The sequence below is a fragment of the Mustelus asterias genome, chromosome 10 (genome assembly GCF_964213995.1).
Source record: "Mustelus asterias chromosome 10, sMusAst1.hap1.1, whole genome shotgun sequence".
Taxonomy (NCBI): Eukaryota; Metazoa; Chordata; class Chondrichthyes; order Carcharhiniformes; family Triakidae; genus Mustelus; species Mustelus asterias.
In genome coordinates this window covers 126668075-126687590 of record NC_135810.1, presented here as the reverse complement: position 1 = coordinate 126687590, position 19516 = coordinate 126668075, and the positions used below count along the sequence as shown (strand labels likewise).

General features: G+C 47.9%; 1 protein-coding gene across 1 annotated transcript in view; it reads left to right on the top strand.

Annotated features, from left to right (window-relative positions):
* The first annotated feature begins 1723 nt into the window (after nucleotides 1-1723).
* Nucleotides 1724-19516, top strand: part of dnhd1 (dynein heavy chain domain 1) — a 261227-nt gene continuing 243434 nt past the window's right edge. Inside the window, exons 1-2 of the mRNA XM_078221475.1 lie at nucleotides 1724-1869; nucleotides 2655-2858. Of these exons, the coding sequence (XP_078077601.1) occupies nucleotides 1724-1869; nucleotides 2655-2858 (350 nt within the window). The remainder of the gene's footprint in view (nucleotides 1870-2654; nucleotides 2859-19516) is intronic.

Below are 19516 nucleotides of genomic sequence, written 5' to 3'. Positions count from 1 at the left end.
TAGACTAGAGTATTCCATAACATTCCTGACTGGACACCCTCATCCTACAATTGGTGAGGCCACACCTGTGGTGTCCTTATCTGAGGAAGGATGTCCTTACTATACAAGGAGTACAGCAGAAGGACTTGGACAGGTTAGGAGAGTGGGCAAAAAAGTGGCAGATGGAATACAATGTGGAAAAGTGCAGGGTTATGCACTTTGGAAGGAGGAATGGAGGCATTGACTATTTTCGAAATGGGAAAATGCTTAGGAAATCAGAAACACAAAGGGACTTGGGAGTCATTGTTCAAGATTCTCTTAAGGTTAACATGCAGGTTCAGTCGGCAGTTAGGAAGGCAAATGCAATGTTAGCGTTCATGTCGAGAGGGCTAGAATACAAGAGCAGGGATGTACTTCTGAGGCTGAACAAGGCTCTGGTCAGACCCCATTTGGAGTATTGTGAACAGTTTTGGGCCCCGTATCTGAGGAAGAATGTGCTGGCCTTGGAAAGGGTCCAGAGGAGGTTCACAAGAATGATCCCTGGAATGAAGAGCTTGTCATATGAGGAACGGTTGAGGACTCTGGGTCTGTACTCGTTGGAGTTTAGAAGGATGAGGAGGGATCTTATTAAACATACAGGATACTGCGAGGCCTGGATAGAGTGGACGTGGAGAGGATGTTTCCACTAATGGGAAAACTAGAACCACAGGGCACAACCTCAGGCTTAAGGGACGATCCTTTAAAATAGAGATGAGGAGGAATTTCTTCAGCCAGAGAGTGGTGAATCTGTGGAACTCTTTGCCGCAGAAGGCTGTGGAGGCCGGGTCATTGAGTGTCTTTACGACAGAGATAGATAGGTTCTTGATTAATAAGGGGATCAGGGGTTACAGGGAAAAGGCAGGATGAGAAAAATATCAGCCATGATTGGCGGAGCAGACCCGATGGGCCGAGTGGTCTAATTCTGCTCCTATGTCGGTGCCTGTCTTATGGTCTTATGGTCTTGCTATAGAGGAAGTGCAGTGAAGGTTTACCAGGCTGATTCCTGGGACGGCAAGTCTGTCATATGAGGAGAGACTAAGTCAGTTAGGATTATGTTCACTGGGGTTTAGAAGAGTTAGAGGGGATCTCATAGAAACTTATAAAATTCTAACAGGGTTAGACAGCGTAGATTCAGGAAGAATGTTCCCAATGGTGGGGGAGTCCAGAACTAGGGGTCATAGTTTGAGGATCGGGGGTAAACCTTTTAGAACTGAGGTGAGGAGAAATTTCTTCACCCAGAGAGTGGTGAACGTGTGGAATTCACTCCCACAGAATGTAGTTGAGGCCAAAACATTGTCTGATTTCAAGAAGAAAGATATGGGGGGAAAGGGGGGCTCAGGATATTGAATTCGATGATCAGCCATGATCAAAATGAATGGCTGAGCAGGCTCGAAGGGCCAAATGGCCTCCTCCTGCTTCTAGTTTCTATGTTTCTATTACCTCCTGTAAACTTGATGTCATCAGAAATTCTGCTGCTCATGTGGTAACTTGCTACAAGTCTAATTCATCCATCGACAATGAGCTCATTAATCTACAGAGCGTCCCAGCTAAACACCTCAATTATCAAATACTCCCAACAGGGAATGTGTCATTTTAACATGAGCATGCCTGCGTTTACAGGGAGGTGTCTGTGTTTAAAGGGAGCATGTCTGTGTTTACGGGCAGTGTGTGGTTTTGCAGGGAGTTACCGAGTTCAGCGCTGATGATGGATTTGTCGAGGCCAACAAGCGTTGAAGGCTCTGTGTCTAAGCCTCTGACTGGAGAAGATGCCGTGGGAATTCTGGCAAAGTACAGCCACTTGGGCAGAACAAAATTCTACTATCTGAACATCAGAGCCAACCAAATATTCAGGTAATTACAGAGAGGAAGTAAAGACGAGTAAAACAGATTAGCCAACAGCAGATTCTCAATTCAACATCGATTGGAATCTTTAACCATTAATTTGTGTTTTAATATTTTATATTTTTGTAGTAAACGGGATATGGGGAGCAGTTGGTCCATCATATCTCGTAGCAGCCCTTTCAAATTTTTGTCCAGATAATCTGACACCTCTCCACTCCCCCTGACTCCCATGCCCAAATGCCAGGCACAACTCCTGGTGAGTTATACTGCCTGCTGCACTTCGAAGTGCACAGCTTCATCCCAAACTCAGCAATCCCAGAGCCAGCTGGGGCTGCAGCTCGGCCTGGGTCCTCAGCTGGGCAATGGGAATCTTGTGTTACATTGGTGCCAAAGTATAGAAGAGTAGGAAGGAGTAGCGTTGACACAATCAGATCAGCCATGATTTTACTGAATGGGGTAGCAGGCTCAAGGGGCAGAATGGCCTACTCTTGCTCCTAATTCATCTGTTTTTATGTTTCTAAACTAACGAGGGATGCTACAGCCAGAGGGAAGAGCATGCCAGGGCCTGGGAGTGGATCCGGCTCAGCTGATCTGGTGCACAGAGTGGCACGCACTGTCTGGACTCTCACATGTCCTGTCAGTGCAGTGAGGTTCCTCAGGGTAACTCGATGAGGCAGGCAGAATTGAGAAGGCACTGGCATCAATTGCTGCTGTATCTGGGATGGCAGTCAGTTAATTTGCCCCAGATCTTGTAACCTTTCTCACCCTTTCTCTCTCTGTTGCATTGGACCCAGACCATACGATCTCATTGTGGTTCCCAAGCACAAGCTGGATCCCGAGCACTATGTATTCTCCACATTTGGCGTCTTGGCCATCTCCCCTGGCCTGGGATCAGAGGTGATGTCCCTCGGAGACTGGCAGCGAGAGGCGATGCTATGGCGAGCACTGACAAACATTCCTTTCTTCAAAAACTACCTCCTGCGGAAAACCTTCCAACTGTGAGTCCTCAGTCTCATCAGCTACCAAATATTATAGGAAATGGTTCTGTTAACAATCATCTTCCATGTATCTAACCCTGTGCTGTACCTGTCCTGGGAGTGTTTGATGGGGACAGTGTAGAGGGAGCTTTACTCTGTATCTAACCCCGTGCTGTACCTGTCCTGGGAGTGTTTGATGGGGACAGTGTAGAGGGAGCTTTACTCTGTATCTAACCCCGTGCTGTACCTGTCCTGGGAGTGTTTGATGGGGACAGTGTAGAGGGAGCTTTACTCTGTATCTAACCCCGTGCTGTACCTGTCCTGGGAGTGTTTGATGGGGACAGTGTAGAGGGAGCTTTACTCTGTATCTAACCCCGTGCTGTACCTGTCCTGGGAGTGTTTGATGGGGACAGTGTAGAGGGAGCTTTACTCTGTATCTAACCCCGTGCTGTACCTGTTCTGGGAGTGTTTGATGGGGACAGTGTAGAGGGAGCTTTACTCTGTATCTAACCCCCTGCTGTACCTGGCCTGGGAGTGTTTGATGGGGACAGTGTAGAGGGAGCTTTACTCTGTATCTAACCCCGTGCTGTACCTGTCCTGGGAGTGTTTGATGGGGACAGTGTAGAGGGAGCTTTACTCTGTATCTAACCCCGTGCTGTACCTGTTCTGGGAGTGTTTGATGGGGACAGTGTAGAGGGAGCTTTACTCTATCTAACCCCGTGCTGTACCTGTTCTGGGAGTGTTTGATGGGGACAGTGTAGAGGGAGCTTTACTCTGTATCTAACCCCGTGCCGTACCTGTTCTGGGAGTGTTTGATGGGGACAGTGTAGAACATGGAACATAGAAAAGCTACAGCGCAAACAGGCCCTTCGGCCCACAAGTTGCGCCGAATATGTCCCTACCTCCTAGGTTTACCTATAACCCTCTATTTTACTAACTTCCATGAACTTATCCAAAAGTCTCTGAAAAGACCCTATCGAATCTACCTCCACCACCACTACCGGCAGCCGATTCCACGCACCCACCACCCTCTGAGTGAAAAACGTACTCCTAACATCTCCTCTGTACCTACTCCCCAGCACCCTAAACCTGTGTCCTCTTGTGGCAACCATTTCAGCCCTGGGTAAAAGCCTCTGAGAATCCACTCTATCAATACCTCTCAACATCTTATACACCTCTATCAGGTCACCTCTCATCCTTCGGCTCTCCAAGGAGAAAAGACCTAGATCTCTCAACCTATCCTCATAAGGCGTGCCACCTAATCCAGGCAACATCCTTGTAAATCTCCTCTGCACCCTTTCTATGGCTTCCACATCCTTTCTGTAATGAGGCAACCAGAACTGGGCACAGTACTCCAGGTGGGGTCTGACCAGGGTCCTATACAGCTGCAGCATTATCTCCTGATTTCTAAACTCAATTCCTCTATTGATGAAGGCCAGTATTCCATACGCCTTCTTAACCACAGCCTCTACCTGCGACGCCGCTTTGAGCGTCCTATGAACCCGGACCCCAAGATCCTTCTGATCTTTCACGCTGCCAAGCGTCTTACCCTTAATATTATATTCTTTCATCCTATTCGACCTGCCAAAATGAACCACCACACACTTATCTGGGTTGAAGTCCATCTGCCACTTCTCCGCCCAGTCTTGCATCTTATCTATGTCTCGTTGCAACTGCTGACATCCCTCTACACTATCCAAAACCCCACCAACCTTTGTGTCATCAGCAAACTTGCCAACCCATCCTTCCACTTCCTCATCCAGATCATTTATAAAAATCACAAAGAGCAAGGGTCCCAGAACAGATCCCTGGGGCACTCCACTGGTGACCGACCTCCATGCTGAAAAAGACCCATCTCCAACCATACTTTGCCTTCTGTGGGCAAGCCAGTTCTGAATCCACAAAGCAATGTCCCCTTGTATCCCATGCCCCTTCACTTTCTTAATAAGCCTTGCATGGGGCACCTTATCAAACGCCACAGTAACCTGGGGTCCATCCCATCCAGTCCCAGCGATTTATCTACCTTGATGCTTTTCAAAAGCTCCAACACATCCTCTTTCCTAATGTCCACATGCTCAATCTTCTCAGTCCACTGCAAGTCTGCACTGCAACTACCAAGATCCTTTTCCACTGTGAATACTGAAGTAAAGTATTCATTGATTACCTCTGCTATTTCTACCGGTTCTATACAGTCTTTCCCACTGTCACATTTGATAGGTCATAGAAATCATAGAAACCCTACAGTGCAGAAGGAGGCCATTCGGCCCATCGAGTCTGCACCGACCACAATCCCACCCAGGTCCTACCCCCACATATTTACCCACTAATCCCTCTAACCTATGCATCTCAGGACTCTAAGGGGCAATTTTTTTTTTAACCTGGCCAATCAACCTAACCTGCACATCTTTGACTGTGGGAGGAAACCGGAGCATCCGGAGGAAACCCACGCAGACACGAGGAGAATGTGCAAACTCCACACAGACAGTGACCCGAGCCAGGAATCGAACCCAGGTCCCTGGAGCTGTGAAGCAGCAGGGCTAACCACTGTGCTACCGTGCCGCCGAGTCCTAGTCCTAGTCCTTCACATCTTATCTTCTTGCTCTTAACATACTTGTAGAATGCCTTGGGGTTTTCCTTTATCCTGTCTGCCAAGGCCTTCTCATGACCCCTTCTTGCTCTTCTAATTTCCCTCTTAAGTTCCTTCCTACTAGTCGTATACTCTTCTAGATTTCTAACATTACCTAGCTCCCTGAACCTTTTGTAGGCTTTTCTTTTCTTCTTGACTAAATTCATTCCAGCTTTCATGCACCATGGTTCCTGTGACCTACCATAACTCCCCTGTCTCATTGGAACGTTGCTGTGCAGAGCTCCAGACAAATTTTCCTTGAAAATTTGCCACATTTCTTCTGTACATTTCCTTGAGAAAACCTCCTTCCAATTTATGCTTCTAATATCCTGCCTAATAGCTTCATAATTGCCCTTTCTCCAAATAAACACTTTCCGAGCTTGACTGATCCTATCTCTCTCCAATGCTAATGTAAAGGAGATAGAGTTATGATCACTATCCCCAAAATGCTCTCCCACTGAGAGATCTGACACCTGCCCAGATTCATTCCCTAATACCAAATCAAGTACAGCCTCTCCTCTTGTAGGCTTATCCACATACTGTGTCAGGAAGCCCTCCTGAACACACCTAACAAACTCCTCCCATCTAAACCCCTTACCCTGGGGATATTCCAATCGATATGGAGTGGAAGTAGTGGAAGCTTTATTCTGTATCTAACCCTGTGCTGTACCTGTCCTAAGAGTGTTTGATGGGGACAGTGTAGAGGAAGCTTTACTCTGTATCTAACCCCGTGCTGTATCTGTCCTGGGAGTGTTTGAAGTGGTAAGAAGTCTCACAACACCAGGTTAAAGTCCAACAGGTTTATTTGGTAGCAAAAGCCGCTAGCTTTTGGAGCGCTGCTCCTTCGTCAGGTAAGTGGGAATTCTGTTCACAAACAGGGCATATAAAGACACAAACTCAATTTGCAAAATAATGGTTGGAATGCAAGTCTTTACAGATAATCAAGTCTTAAAGGTACAGACAATGTGAGTGGAGAGAGGATTAAGCACAGGTTAAAGAGATGTGTATTGTTTCCAGCCAGGACAGTTAGTGAGATTTTGCAAGCCCAGGCAAGTCGTGGGCGTTACAGATAGTGTGACATGAACCCAAGATCCCGGTTGAGGCCGTCCTCATGTGTGCGGAACTTCGCTATCAGTCTCTGCTCAGCGACTCTGCGTTGTCGTGTGTCGTGAAGGCCGCCTTGGAGAACGCTTACCCGAAGATCAGAGGCCGAATGCCCGCGACCGCTGAAGTGCTCCCCAACAGGAAGAGAACAGTCTAGCCTGGTGATTGTCGAGTGGTGTTCATTCATCCATTGTCGTAGCGTCTGCATGGTCTCACCAATGTACCATGCCTCAGGACATCCTTTCCTGCAGCGTATCAGGTAGACAACATTGGCCGAGTTGCAAGAGTATGTACCATGTACCTGATGGATGGTGTTCTCACGTGAGATGATGGCATCCGTGTCGATGATCCGGCACGTCTTGCAGAGGTTGCTGTGGCAGGGTTGTGTGGTGTCGTGGTCACTGCTCTCCTGAAGGCTGGGTAGTTTGCTGCGGACAATGGTCTGTTTGAGGTTGCGCGGTTGTTTGAAGGCAAGAAGTGGGGGTGTGGGGATGGCCTTGGCGAGATGTTCGTCTTCATCACTGACATGTTGAAGGCTCCGGAGAAGATGTCGTAGCTTCTCCGCTCCGGTGAAGTACTGGACGACAAAGGGTACTCTGTCCGCCGTGTCCCGTGTTTGTCTTCGGAGGAGGTCGGTGCGGTTTTTCGCTGTGGCGCGTCGGAACTGTCGATCGATGAGTCGAGCGCCATATCCTGTTCTTATGAGGGCACCTTTCAGCATCTGGAGGTGTCTGTTTGATCCTCCTCATCCGAGCAGATCCTGTGTATACGGAGGGCTTGTCCGTAGAGGATGGCTTCTTTAACGTGTTTAGGGTGGAAGCTGGAGAAGTGGAGCATCGTGAGGTTATCCGTGGGCTTGCGGTACAGTGAAGTGCTGATGTGACCATCCTTGATGGAGATGCGTGTGTCCAAGAATGCAACCGATTCCGGAGAGTAGTCCATGGTGAGTCTGATGGTGGGATGGAACTTGTTGATGTCATCATATAGTTGTTTCAGTGATTGTTCACCATGAGTCCAAAGGAAGAAAATGTCATCGATGTATCTAGTGTATAGCATCGGTTGAAGGTCCTGTGTGATGAAGAGGTCTTGATCGAACCTGTGCATGAAGATGTTGGCATATTGAGGTGCGAATTTGGTCCCCATGGCTGGATGAAGAACTGGTTGTTGAAGGTGAAGACATTGTGGTCCAGGATGAAGCGGATGAGTTGTGGAATTGCATCTAGAGACTGGCAGTTGTCGGCGTTGAGTACTGAGGCAGTTGCAGCAATGCCATCGTCGTGGGGGATGCTGGTGTAGAGTGCCGAGACATCCATTGTGACGAGGAGTGCTCCTAGTTCAACTGCTCCATGTGTGTTGAGTTTCTGTAGGAAGTCCGTAGTGTCACGACAAAAGCTGGGGGTTCTTTGTACAATGGGTTTCAGGATGCCCTCGACATAGCCGGAGAGGTTCTCGCACAGGGTCCCATTGCCCGATACGATGAGATGGCTGGGTGTGTTTGCCTTGTGTATCTTCGGGAGGCAGTAGAGATCTCCAACGCGGGGAGTACATGGGATGAGAGCATGGAGGGTGCTCTGAAGGTCCGGATCAAAGGTCTTGATCAGTCTGTTGAGTTGACGGGTGTGTTCTTTGGTCGGATCTGCGGGTAACTGTCTGTAGTGTTCCTCGTTGTTCACTTCTTTGCAGTAACCCGTTCTGTTCAGTATGACGATGGCCCCTCCTTTGTCTGCTGGTTTGATGACAATGTTGCGGTTGGTCTTGAGAGCGCGGGTGGCATTGCGTTGTGCATGGGTGACGTTCGGGGCTGTCTTGTGAGTGCGGCTGATGAATCTGGTGTTGACACACCTCCTGACGACTTGGACATACATGTCAAGTCGAGGGCAGCGGCCTTCCGGAGGAGTCCAATTCGATGCTTTCCTCTTTGGTTGCTGCACTGCGGATCTCTCTGTCGGCTGTTCCGGTTCATTGGCTGTCTCATTGTGTTCGCTGTCGGCCTCTTGGGGTTTGTGGAAGAACTCCCGCAGCCTCATTCACCTGATGAATTCCTCTGTGTCTGCTGCGAGACTGATGGGGTCCATTTTGGTGGTGGGGCAGAAACTGAGCCCCGGCTGAGAACTTCGATTTCATCTGGTTGAAGTGTGTAATCCGACAAGTTGACAATGGACTTCCCTGCAGTGGTACTGTTTTCTACTGTGGTACCGGGGGAGGCTTGGTTGCTGCTGCTGATGATGCCGAGTTACTCACGTTTCCTGTTCTTGGTGTGCATGTAGATGGTGTAGTTCCTTTGTCTCGTCTGCTTGGCAGAGTTTCGCAGCTGGTCTGCGCCCTGAGCGCAAGTTGAGAATATGGACTCTATCTTGGTTTCCAGGCTGCGGCGTTTGCTGTAGAGTTGGTGTATGAGGTGGTTGAGGAGGGTGAGAGAGGTGCAACGGCAAAGTCTCTCAGTGTAGTCTGTGTTATAGGTTGACCTGAGTGGGTTCGTGATCTGTAGTCCTTTCGGTATCTTGTCTGCTTTCTTGCATCTTTGTAGAAACTTGATGTCTGTGTCGATATGCGCGATCTTCTTGGAGATCCTCTCCACTTGGAGCCGGCAGTTTGCGGTGTCGACGGTAGTCATGATGTGGAGATGCCGGCGTTGGACTGGGGTAAACACAGTGTTTGATGTGGACAGTGTAGAGGGAGCTTTACTCTGTATCTAACCCCGTGCCGTACCTGTTCCACAGGAGCAGGCTGAGTGTAAGAAAGATTGTGTCTGCATTTTATTTATTTTTCAGTTAAATTTGGCTTAAAAATCGGAGGTTTATTTCAAAACAGGGAGTAGGCCCAGGAGCAGCCTGGTGAGGTTTTTTGAAGGGTTTAAAAGCAGGCCGCACTTTTGAGCAGGCAGCGTCTGGAGCGGGCAGTGGAGTGAGCAGGGAGCAGAGTGTGAGCTATAAGGGCTTTGGCTCACAGGGCTTCGGCGAAGGCGAAGAAGGTTGTTTGTTTGTTTTTCTTCTGTTACACCCCCTTTTTTGTTTTATCTCCCAAAAACTAAAAAGGACATGGCTGGTATGAGTGGGAGGCCAGTATACTGCATTCGGTGTGGGATGTGGGAGTTCCTGGAGACAACTTGCCTCCCGGAAGTCCATATCTGTGCCAGATGTGTGGAACTGCAACTCCTGAAAGATCGTGTAAGGGAGCTGGAGCTGAGGCTCGATGAACTCAGTTTAGTTAGGGAAAATGAGAGATTAATAGATAGAAGTTATAGTCAGGTAGTGACACCAGGGTCTCGGAAGGAAGACACGTGGGTCGCGGTTAGGAGGGGTAATAGTCAGAAGGTTGATGTGCCAGAAAGTACCCCAGTGGCAGTCTCCCATAAAAGAAAGGGATGGGCAACAGATGGGAGAAGGGAAGAGAGTGAGCAGTCTGTGGAGGGATCCCCTGTGGTTGTCCCCCTCCAAAATAGGTATATTGTTTTGGATTCTGTGGAGGGGGATGACCCTCCAGGGGTAAGCCACGAGGACCAGATCGCCTCCACGGAGACAGGCTCAGGGGTCCGGAAGGGAAAGAAGGGGTTTAGGAGAGCGATAGTTGTGGGGGACGCAATGGTTAGAGGCACGGACAGGCGGTTCTGTGGGAGTGAACGAGAATCCAGGATGGTAGTCTGCCTCCCTGGTGCCGGGGTACTGGATGTCTCCGAGAGGGTAGGAAGCATATTTAAAAAGGAAGGTAGTCAAACAGATGTGATTGTACACATTGGTGAAAATGATATAGGTAGGAAGAGCAGGGGGGTCATACGAGAGAAATTCAGGGAGTTGGGTGCTAGGCTAAAAAGTAAAGCCTCCAGGGTAGCGATCTCTGGACTGCTCCTGGTGTCTAGTGCAAGTGAGGCTCGGAACAGGGAGATTCTACAGTTGAACGCGTGGCTAAAGGACTGGTGCAAGAGGGAGGGTTTTAAATTCATAGATAACTGGGAAATCTTCAAGTCAGGATGGCAACTGTACAGAAAGGATGGGTTACACCTTAACTGAAAGGGAGCAAATATCCTGGCTGGGAGTTTTGCTAGAGTGTTTCGGCAGGATTTAAACTAGTGTGGCAGGGGGGTGGGGAACAAAACAGTAGGTCAGTAAAGACTGAGGCTGGGGTTGAGCTGGGGACCAGGGCAAGGCGAGCTAAGAAGAGGAGCACTCTGGAGGAGGATGACCTGACTGGGCCTGGAGGTCTAGAGTGCATCTGCTTCAATGCGAGGAGTGTAACGGGTAAAACAGACGAACTTAGGGCCTTAATGCATATGCGGAATTTGGACGTGGTTGCGGTGACGGAAACTTGGTTAAAAGAAGGACAGGACTGGCAGCTGAATATTCCGGGGTATAAGTGTTTTAGGCGAGACAGAGGAGGGGCTAAAAAAGGTGGGGGAGTAGCGATATTAGTTAAGGAGCATATTACCGCGGTGCAGAGGGTAGACAACTTAGAGGGGTCATGTACTGAGTCGCTGTGGGTGGAACTCAGAAACAGGAAGGGTGCAGTCACTATGCTGGGGATGTACTACAGAACACCCAACAGCCCACGGGAAGTGGAGGAAAGGATATGTCAGGAGATTCTGGATAGGTGCAGAAAAAATAGGGTTGTTGTAGTGGGGGACTTTAATTTCCCTGGCACAGACTGGAAAGTGCTTAGAGCTGGGGGTCCGGACGGGGAGGAATTTGTAAAATGCGTACTGGAAGGTTCTTTGGAACAGTATGTAGATAGCCCGACTAGAGAGGGGGCTATACTGGACCTAGTTCTGGGAAATGAGCCCGGTCAGGTCGTCAAAGTTTCGGTAGGAGAACATGTGGCAAATAGTGACCACAACTCTGTTAACTTTAGGATAGTAATGGACAAGGATGAGTGCTGTCCTATGGGCAGGGTGCTAAATTGGGGGAAGGCTAACTATAGCCGGATTAGGCAGGAATTGGTGGATGTTGATTGGGAGAGGATGTTCGAGGGTAAGTCCGCGTCTGGCATGTGGGAGTCTTTTAAGGAACTATTGATAAGGCTGCAGGATAGGCATGTGCCTGTAAAAAGGAAAGATAGGAAAGGTAGGATTCGAGAGCCGTGGATAACCAGGGAAATTGAGGATCTGATTAAAATGAAAAGGGAGGCGTACGTTAAGTCCAGGCAACTGAAAACAAATGGAGCTCTGGAGGAATACAGAGAGAGTAGGAAAGAACTCAAACGGGGAGTTAGAAGGGCAAAAAGAGGTCACGAAATGTTCTTGGCAGGCAGGATTAAGGAGAATCCTAAGGCATTCTATTCATACGTTAGGAACAAAAGAGTTGTCAGGGAGAAAATCGGACCTCTCAGGGACAAAGGAGGGGAATTATGCTTAGAACCCAAGGGAATAGGGGAGATCCTAAATGAATACTTTGCGTCGGTATTCACGAAGGAGAGGGGCGTGTTAACCGGGAGTGTCTCGGAGGGAGGTGTTGACCCGTTAGAGAAAATCCCCATTACAAGAGAGGAAGTGTTAGGTTTTTTAGGGAACATTAAAACTGACAAAGCCCCAGGGCCTGATGGCATCTATCCTCGACTGCTCAGGGTGACGAGAGATGAAATTGCTGGGCCTCTGACGGAAATCTTTGTCGCTTCTTTGGACACGGGTGAGGTCCCTGAGGATTGGAGGATAGCGAATGTGGTACCGTTATTTAAGAAGGGTAGCAGGGATAACCCAGGAAATTATAGGCCGGTGAGCTTGTCGTCCGTGGTAGGGAAGTTGTTGGAGAGGATTCTTAGAGACAGGATGTATGTGCATTTAGAACGGAACAATCTCATTAGTGACAGACAGCATGGTTTTGTAAGAGGGAGGTCGTGCCTTACAAATTTGGTGGAGTTTTTTGAGGAAGTGACAAAAACGGTTGATGAAGGAAGGGCCGTGGATGTCGTCTATATGGATTTCAGTAAGGCATTTGACAAAGTCCCACATGGCAGGTTGGTTAAGAAGGTTAAGGCTCATGGGATACAAGGAGAAGTGGTTAGATGGGTGGAGAACTGGCTTGGCCATAGGAGACAGAGGGTAGTGGTCGAAGGGTCTTTTTCCGGCTGGAGGTCTGTGACCAGTGGTGTTCCGCAGGGCTCTGTACTGGGGCCTCTGCTATTTGTGATATATATAAATGATTTGGAAGAAGATGTAACTGGTGTAATCAGCAAGTTTGCGGATGACACGAAGATGGCTGGACTTGCGGATAGCGAAGAGCATTGTCGGGCAATACAGCAGGATATAGATAGGCTGGAAAATTGGGCGGAGAGGTGGCAGATGGAATTTAATCCGGATAAATGCGAAGTGATGCATTTTGGAAGAAATAATGTAGGGAGGAGTTATACAATAAATGGCAGAGTCATCAGGAGTATAGAAACACAGAGGGACCTAGGTGTGCAAGTCCACAAATCCTTGAAGGTGGCAACACAGGTGGAGAAGGTGGTGAAGAAGGCATATGGTATGCTTGCCTTTATAGGACGGGGTATAGAGTATAAAAGCTGGAGTCTGATGATGCAGCTGTATAGAACGCTGGTTAGGCCACATTTGGAGTACTGCGTCCAGTTCTGGTCGCCGCACTACCAGAAGGATGTGGAGGCGTTAGAGAGAGTGCTGAGAAGGTTTACCAGGATGTTGCCTGGTATGGAGGGTCTTAGCTATGAGGAGAGATTGGGTAAACTGGGGTTGTTCTCCCTGGAACGACGGAGAATGAGGTGAGATCTAATAGAGGTGTACAAGATTATGAAGGGGATAGATAGGGTGAACAGTGGGAAGCTTTTTCCCAGGTCGGAGGTGATGATCACGAGGGGTCACGGGCTCAAGGTGAGAGGGGCGAAGTATAACTCAGACATCAGAGGGATGTTTTTTACACAGAGGGTGGTGGGGGCCTGGAATGCGCTGCCAAGTAGGGTGGTGGAGGCAGGCACGCTGACATCGTTTAAGACTTACCTGGATAGTCACATGAGCAGCCTGGGAATGGAGGGATACAAACGATTGGTCTAGTTGGACCAAGGAGCGGCACAGGCTTGGAGGGCCGAAGGGCCTGTTTCCTGTGCTGTACTGTTCTTTGTTCTTTGTTCTGTCCTGGGACTGTTTGATGGGGACACTGTAGAGGGAGCTTTACTCTGTATCTCACCCCGTGCTGTACCTGTCCTGGGAGTGTTTGATGGGGGCAGTGTAGAGGGAGCTTTACTCTGTATCTAACCCCGTGCTGTACCTGTCCTGGAAGTGTTTGATGGGGGACAGTGTAGAGGGAGCTTTACTCTGATCTAACCCCGTGCTGTATCTGTCCTGGGAGTGTTTGATGGTCATGATGTGGAGATGCCGGCGTTGGACTAGAGTAAGCACAGTAAGAAGTCTCACAACACCAGGTTAAATTCCAACAGGTTTATTTGGTAGCAAATACCATAAGCTTTCTGAGCGCTGCCCCTTCGTCAGATGGACAGTATAAATGGAGCTTTACTCTGTATCTAACCCCGTGCTGTACCTGTCCTGGGAGTGTTTGATGGGGACAGTATAAAGGGAGCTTTATTCTGTATCTAACTGGAGTAATTCACTTGAACGCATGTTTCAGTGACCAGTGGAGTGCCCCAGGGATCTGTTCTGGGACCCTTGCTGTTTGTCATTTTCATAAATGACCTGGATGAGGAAGTGGAGGGATGGGTTGGTAAGTTTGCTGACGACACCAAGGTAGGTGGTGTTGTGGATAGTTTGGAGGGATGTCAGAAGTTGCAGCGAGACATAGATAGAATGCAAGACTGGGCGGAGAAGTGGCAGATGGACTTCAACCCGGATAAGTGTGTGGTGATCCATTTTGGCAGATCCAATGGGATGAAGCAGCAATATAATATGACGGGTACCATTCTTAGCAGTGTAGAGGATCAGAAGGACCTTGGGGTCCGGGTCCATAGGACTCTTAAATCGGCCTCGCAGGTGGAGGATGCGGTCAAGAAGGCGTACGGCGTACTGGCCTTCATTAATCGAGGGATTGAGTTTAGGAGTCGGGAGATAATGCTGCAGCTTTATAGGACCCTGGTTAGACCCCACTTGGAGTACTGCGCGCAGTTCTGGTCACCTCATTACAGGAAAGATGTTGAAGCCATTGAAAGGGTGCAGAGGAGATTTACAAGGATGTTGCCTGGATTGGGGGGCATGCCTTATGAGGATAGGTTGAGGGAGCTTGGTCTCTTCTCCCTGGAGAGACGAAGGATGAGAGGTGACCTGATAGAGGTTTACAAGATGTTGAGAGGTCTGGATAGGGTAGACTCTCAGAGGCTATTTCCAAGGGCTGAAATGGTTGCTACGAGAGGACACAGGTTTAAGGTGCTGGGGGGTAGGTACAGAGGAGATGTCAGGGGTAAGTTTTTCACTCAGAGGGTGGTGGGTGAGTGGAATCGGCTGACGTCGGTGGTGGTGGAGGCAAACTCGTTGGGGTCTTTTAAGAGACTTCTGGATGAGTACATGGGATTTAATGGGATTGAGGGCTATAGATAGGCCTAGAGGTGGGGATGTGATCGGCGCAACCTGTGGGCCGAAGGGCCTGTTTGTGCTGTGGCTTTCTATGTTCTATGTTCTATGTTTCCTGCCACCAAAACCCTTTATTGTGCATCAAAGGCAAGGCCACTGCTGCGGCTCAGTCAGGTAGTCTTCACATCGGGACCTATAACGCCAGTTCAGGTTGGGAAACAGGTTATAACCCTTGCTGGCTGCTTCCCTTTGGGTGAGGCTCCACTCACTCAGTATATTCGGAGCAGATCAGAAACTCCAAGGTATTTATGAAGTTAGCGCAGACCCTAAATTTTACATTTGATTTTGGATCAGGTGTTTCACTCCGGGTATGATTCCAGTGACCCACTGGAAAACTTTTATCAAACAAAGTTTATGTGAGAACTCAGTTAGAATATAACAAAGAGCATAACTTTTACCAATTACAATACTTAAACATGGCAAAGTATATCAAAGCTAGTGAGGTGTTTGCATCACTATTAGAGGAAGTATGAAGAGGTGAAGAAATCCATCTTAGGTACATATGAACTCGTGCCAGAAGCCTACAGACAACGGTTTAGAAATCTAAGGAAAGAACCGGGTCAGATGCACATTGAATTTCTGGGGTTTCGAGGGGCAGCACAGTGGCACAGTGGTTAGCACTGCTGCTTCACAGCGCCAGGGACCCGGGTTCAATTCCCAGCTTGGGTTACTGTCTGTGTGGAGTTTGCACTTTCTCCCCGTGTCTGCATGGGTTTCCTCTGGGTGCTCCGGTTTCCTCCCACAGTCTGAAAAATGTGCTGGTTAGGTGCATTGGCCTGAACAGGTGGCGACTAGAGGAATTTCACAGTAACTTCACTGCAGTGTTAATATAAGCTTTACTTGTGACTAATTAATAAACGTTTACATTAAGAATTTGGAAGGATCAAACAGAGTAATTTTGACAGGTGGATAAGGGTCTTTGAAAATAGACCCGACGTATGAAGCTCTTAGAGAAATGATTATTTTGGAGGAGTTTAAAAATTCACTTCCTGATGGAGTGAGAACTCATGTGGAAGAGCAGAGGGTTAAAACTGGGAGGTTAGCAGCAGAAATGGCAGATGATTATGAATTAGTTCCTAAATCAAAGTTTGGTTTCCGACATCAGTTCCAGCCTGTGAGTGAGAGAAACTGAGGAATCCTCAGGTGGTAAAGGTAAAGGGGATCTTGTGGGAGATAAAGACAGTGTACCTCATGTTAAAAAGGAAATCCAGGAGGGTGCAAGAAAAATGAAAAACCTCAGATGTTTTCACTGTAATAAATTAGGCCGTGTAAAGTTGCAGTGTTAGTCGTTTAAGAAAAGCACCGGGAAGACTGACGTGGTAAAGCAGGGTAAGCCAGTGGGGTTTACTAAAGTGGTAAAGGAAAGTCTATCGAAGCAAAGGAGGTGCAAAAGAATGTACAGCCTGGTCAGGAGTTGATTGATAAGAAGGTGCCAGATCTCTTTAAAGAATTTACTTGTGTGGGTAAAGTTTACTCATGTGTAACAGGAGGAGTAGGTAAGGAAGTTAACATTTTCAGAGATACGGGGGCAAGTCAATTTTTGATGGTAAGAGATGAGGAGTTGTGTAGTTTGGGAGGAGTATTGCCAGAAAAGGTGGTAATATGTGGAATTCAGGGCGAGAAGAGTCGTGTTCCATTATACAAGGTGAGGTTGGAGAGTCCAGTGAAGAGTGGTGAAGTGATAGTAGGAACGATAGAGAAATGATCTTGTCCAGCAATACAGTTTATCTTGGGTAACGATACAGCTGGATCACAGGTGGGAGTGATGCCTACTGTGGTGAAAAGCCAATGGAAAATCAAACAACTGAGTTATTGAAGGATGTAAACGCTGGGATATTTCCTGATTGTGTAGTAACAAGGTCATAAAGTCACAGGTTAAAACAAGAGGAAAAATTAAAGAGTGGAGATAAGAAGGTTGAAGTTCAATGATCAGAAACGATTTTTGATCTGATGGTTGGAAAATAACAAGAACAGGTGGAGGGCGAAGTGGATATTTTTACTTCGGGAAAGTTGGCAGAATTACAACAGAAAGATTAGAAATGAAACAGTTAGAACTTAGAACATACAACAGTACAGCACAGAACAGGCCCTTTGGCCCACAATGTTGTGCCGAGCTTTATCTGAAACCAAGATCAAGCTATCCCACTCCCTATCATCCTGGTGTGCTCCATGTGCCTATCCAACAACCACTTAAATGTTCCTAAAGTGTCTGACTCCACTATCACTGCAGGCAGTCCATTCCACACCCCAACCACTCTCTGAGTAAAGAACCTACCTCGGACATCCTTCCTATATCTCCCACCACGAACCCTATAGTTATGCTCCCTTGTAATAGCTCCATCCACCCGAGGAAATAGTTTTTGAACGTTCACTCTATCTATCCCCTTCATCATTTTATAAACCTCTATTAAGTCTCCCCTCAGCCTCTTCCGCTCCAGAGAGAACTGCCCGAGCTCCCTCAACCTTTCCTCATAAGATCTACCCTCCAAACCAGGCAGCATCCTGGTAAATCTCCTCTGCACTCTTTCCAGTGCTTCCACATCCTTCTTATAGTGAGGTGACCAGAACTGCACACAATATTCCAAATGTGGTTTCACCAAGGTCCTGTACAGTTGCAGCATAACCCCACGGCTCTTAAACTCCAACCCCCTGTTAATAAAAGCTAACACACTATAGGCCTTCTTCACAGCTCTATCCACTTGAGTGGCAACCTTCAGAGATCTGTGGATATGGACCCCAAGATCTCTCTGTTCCTCCACAGTCTTCAGAACCCTACCTTTGACCCTGTAATCCACATTTAAATTTGTCCTACCAAAATGAATCACCTCACATTTATCAGGGTTAAACTCCATTTGCCACTTTTCAGCCCAGCTTTGCATCCTATCTATGTCTCTTTGCAGTCTACAACAGCCCTCCACCTCATCCACTACTCCACCAATCTTGGTGTCATCAGCAAATTTACTGATCCACCCTTCAGCCCTCTCCCCTAAGTCATTAATAAAAATCACAAAGAGCAGAGGACCAAGCACTGATCCCTGTGGCACTCCGCTAGCAACCTGCCTCCAGTCCAAAAATTTTCCATCCACCACCACCCTCTGTCTTCGATCAGATAGCCAGTTACCTATCCAATCGGCCAACTCTCCCTCTATCCCACACCTCCTTACTTTTATCATAAGCCGACCATGGGGGAACCTTATCAAACACCTTACTGAAATCCATGTATAAGACATCAACTGCCCTACCTTCATCAACACACTTAGTTACCTCCTCAAAAAATTCAATCAAATTTGTGAGGCACGACTTGCCCTTCACGAATCCGTGCTGACTATCCCGGATTAATCCGCACCTTTCTAAATGGTCGTAAATCCCATCCTTAAGGACCTTTTCCATCAACTGACAAACCACCGAAGTAAGACTAACCGGCCTATAATTACCAGGGTCATTTCTATTCCCTTTCTTAAACAGAGGAACAACATTCGCCACTCTCCAGTCCTCTGGCACTATCCCCGTGGACAGTGAGGACCCAAAGATCAAAGCCAAAGGCTCTGCTATCTCATCCCTTGCCTTCCAACGAATCCTAGGATATATTTCATCAGGCCCAGGGGACTTATCGACCTTCAGTTTATTCAAAACTGCCAGGACATCCTCCCTCCGAACATCTACTTCCTCCAGCCTATTAGCCTGTAACACCTTCTCTTCCTCAAAAACATGGCCCCTCTCCTTGGTGAACACTGAAGAAAAATATTCATTCATCACCTCTCCTATCTCTACTGACTCCATACACAAGTTCCCACTACTACTGACTGGCCCTAACCTCACCCTGGTCATTCTTTTATTCCTCACATAAGAGTAAAAAGCCTTGGGGTTTTCCTTGATCCGACCTGCCAAGAACTTCTCATGCCCCTTCCTAGCTCTCCTCAGCCCCTTTTTCAGCTCATTCCTTGCTAACTTGTAACCCTCAATCGAGCCATCTGAACCTTGTTTCCTCATCCCTACATAAGCTTCCCTCTTCCTTTTTGCAAGACATTCCACCTCTTTTGTGAACCATGGTTCCCTCACTCGGCCATTTCCTCCCTGCCTGACAGGGACATACCTATCAAGGAGACCCAGTATTTGTTCCTTGAAAAAGTTCCACTTTTCATTGGTGCCTTTCCCTGACAGTTTCTGTTCCCAACTTATGCCCCTAATTCTTGCCTAATCGCATCATAATTACCTCTCCCCCAATTATAAATCTTGCCCTGCCGTATGGCCCTATCCCTCTCCATTGCAATAACAAAAGACACCGAATTGTGGTCACTATCTCCAAAGTGCTCTCCCACAACCAAATCTAACGCTTGGCCCGGTTCATTTCCCAGTACCAAATCCAATGTGGCCCCACCTCTTGTCGACCTATCCACATATTGTGTCAGGAAACCCTCCTGCACACACTGCACA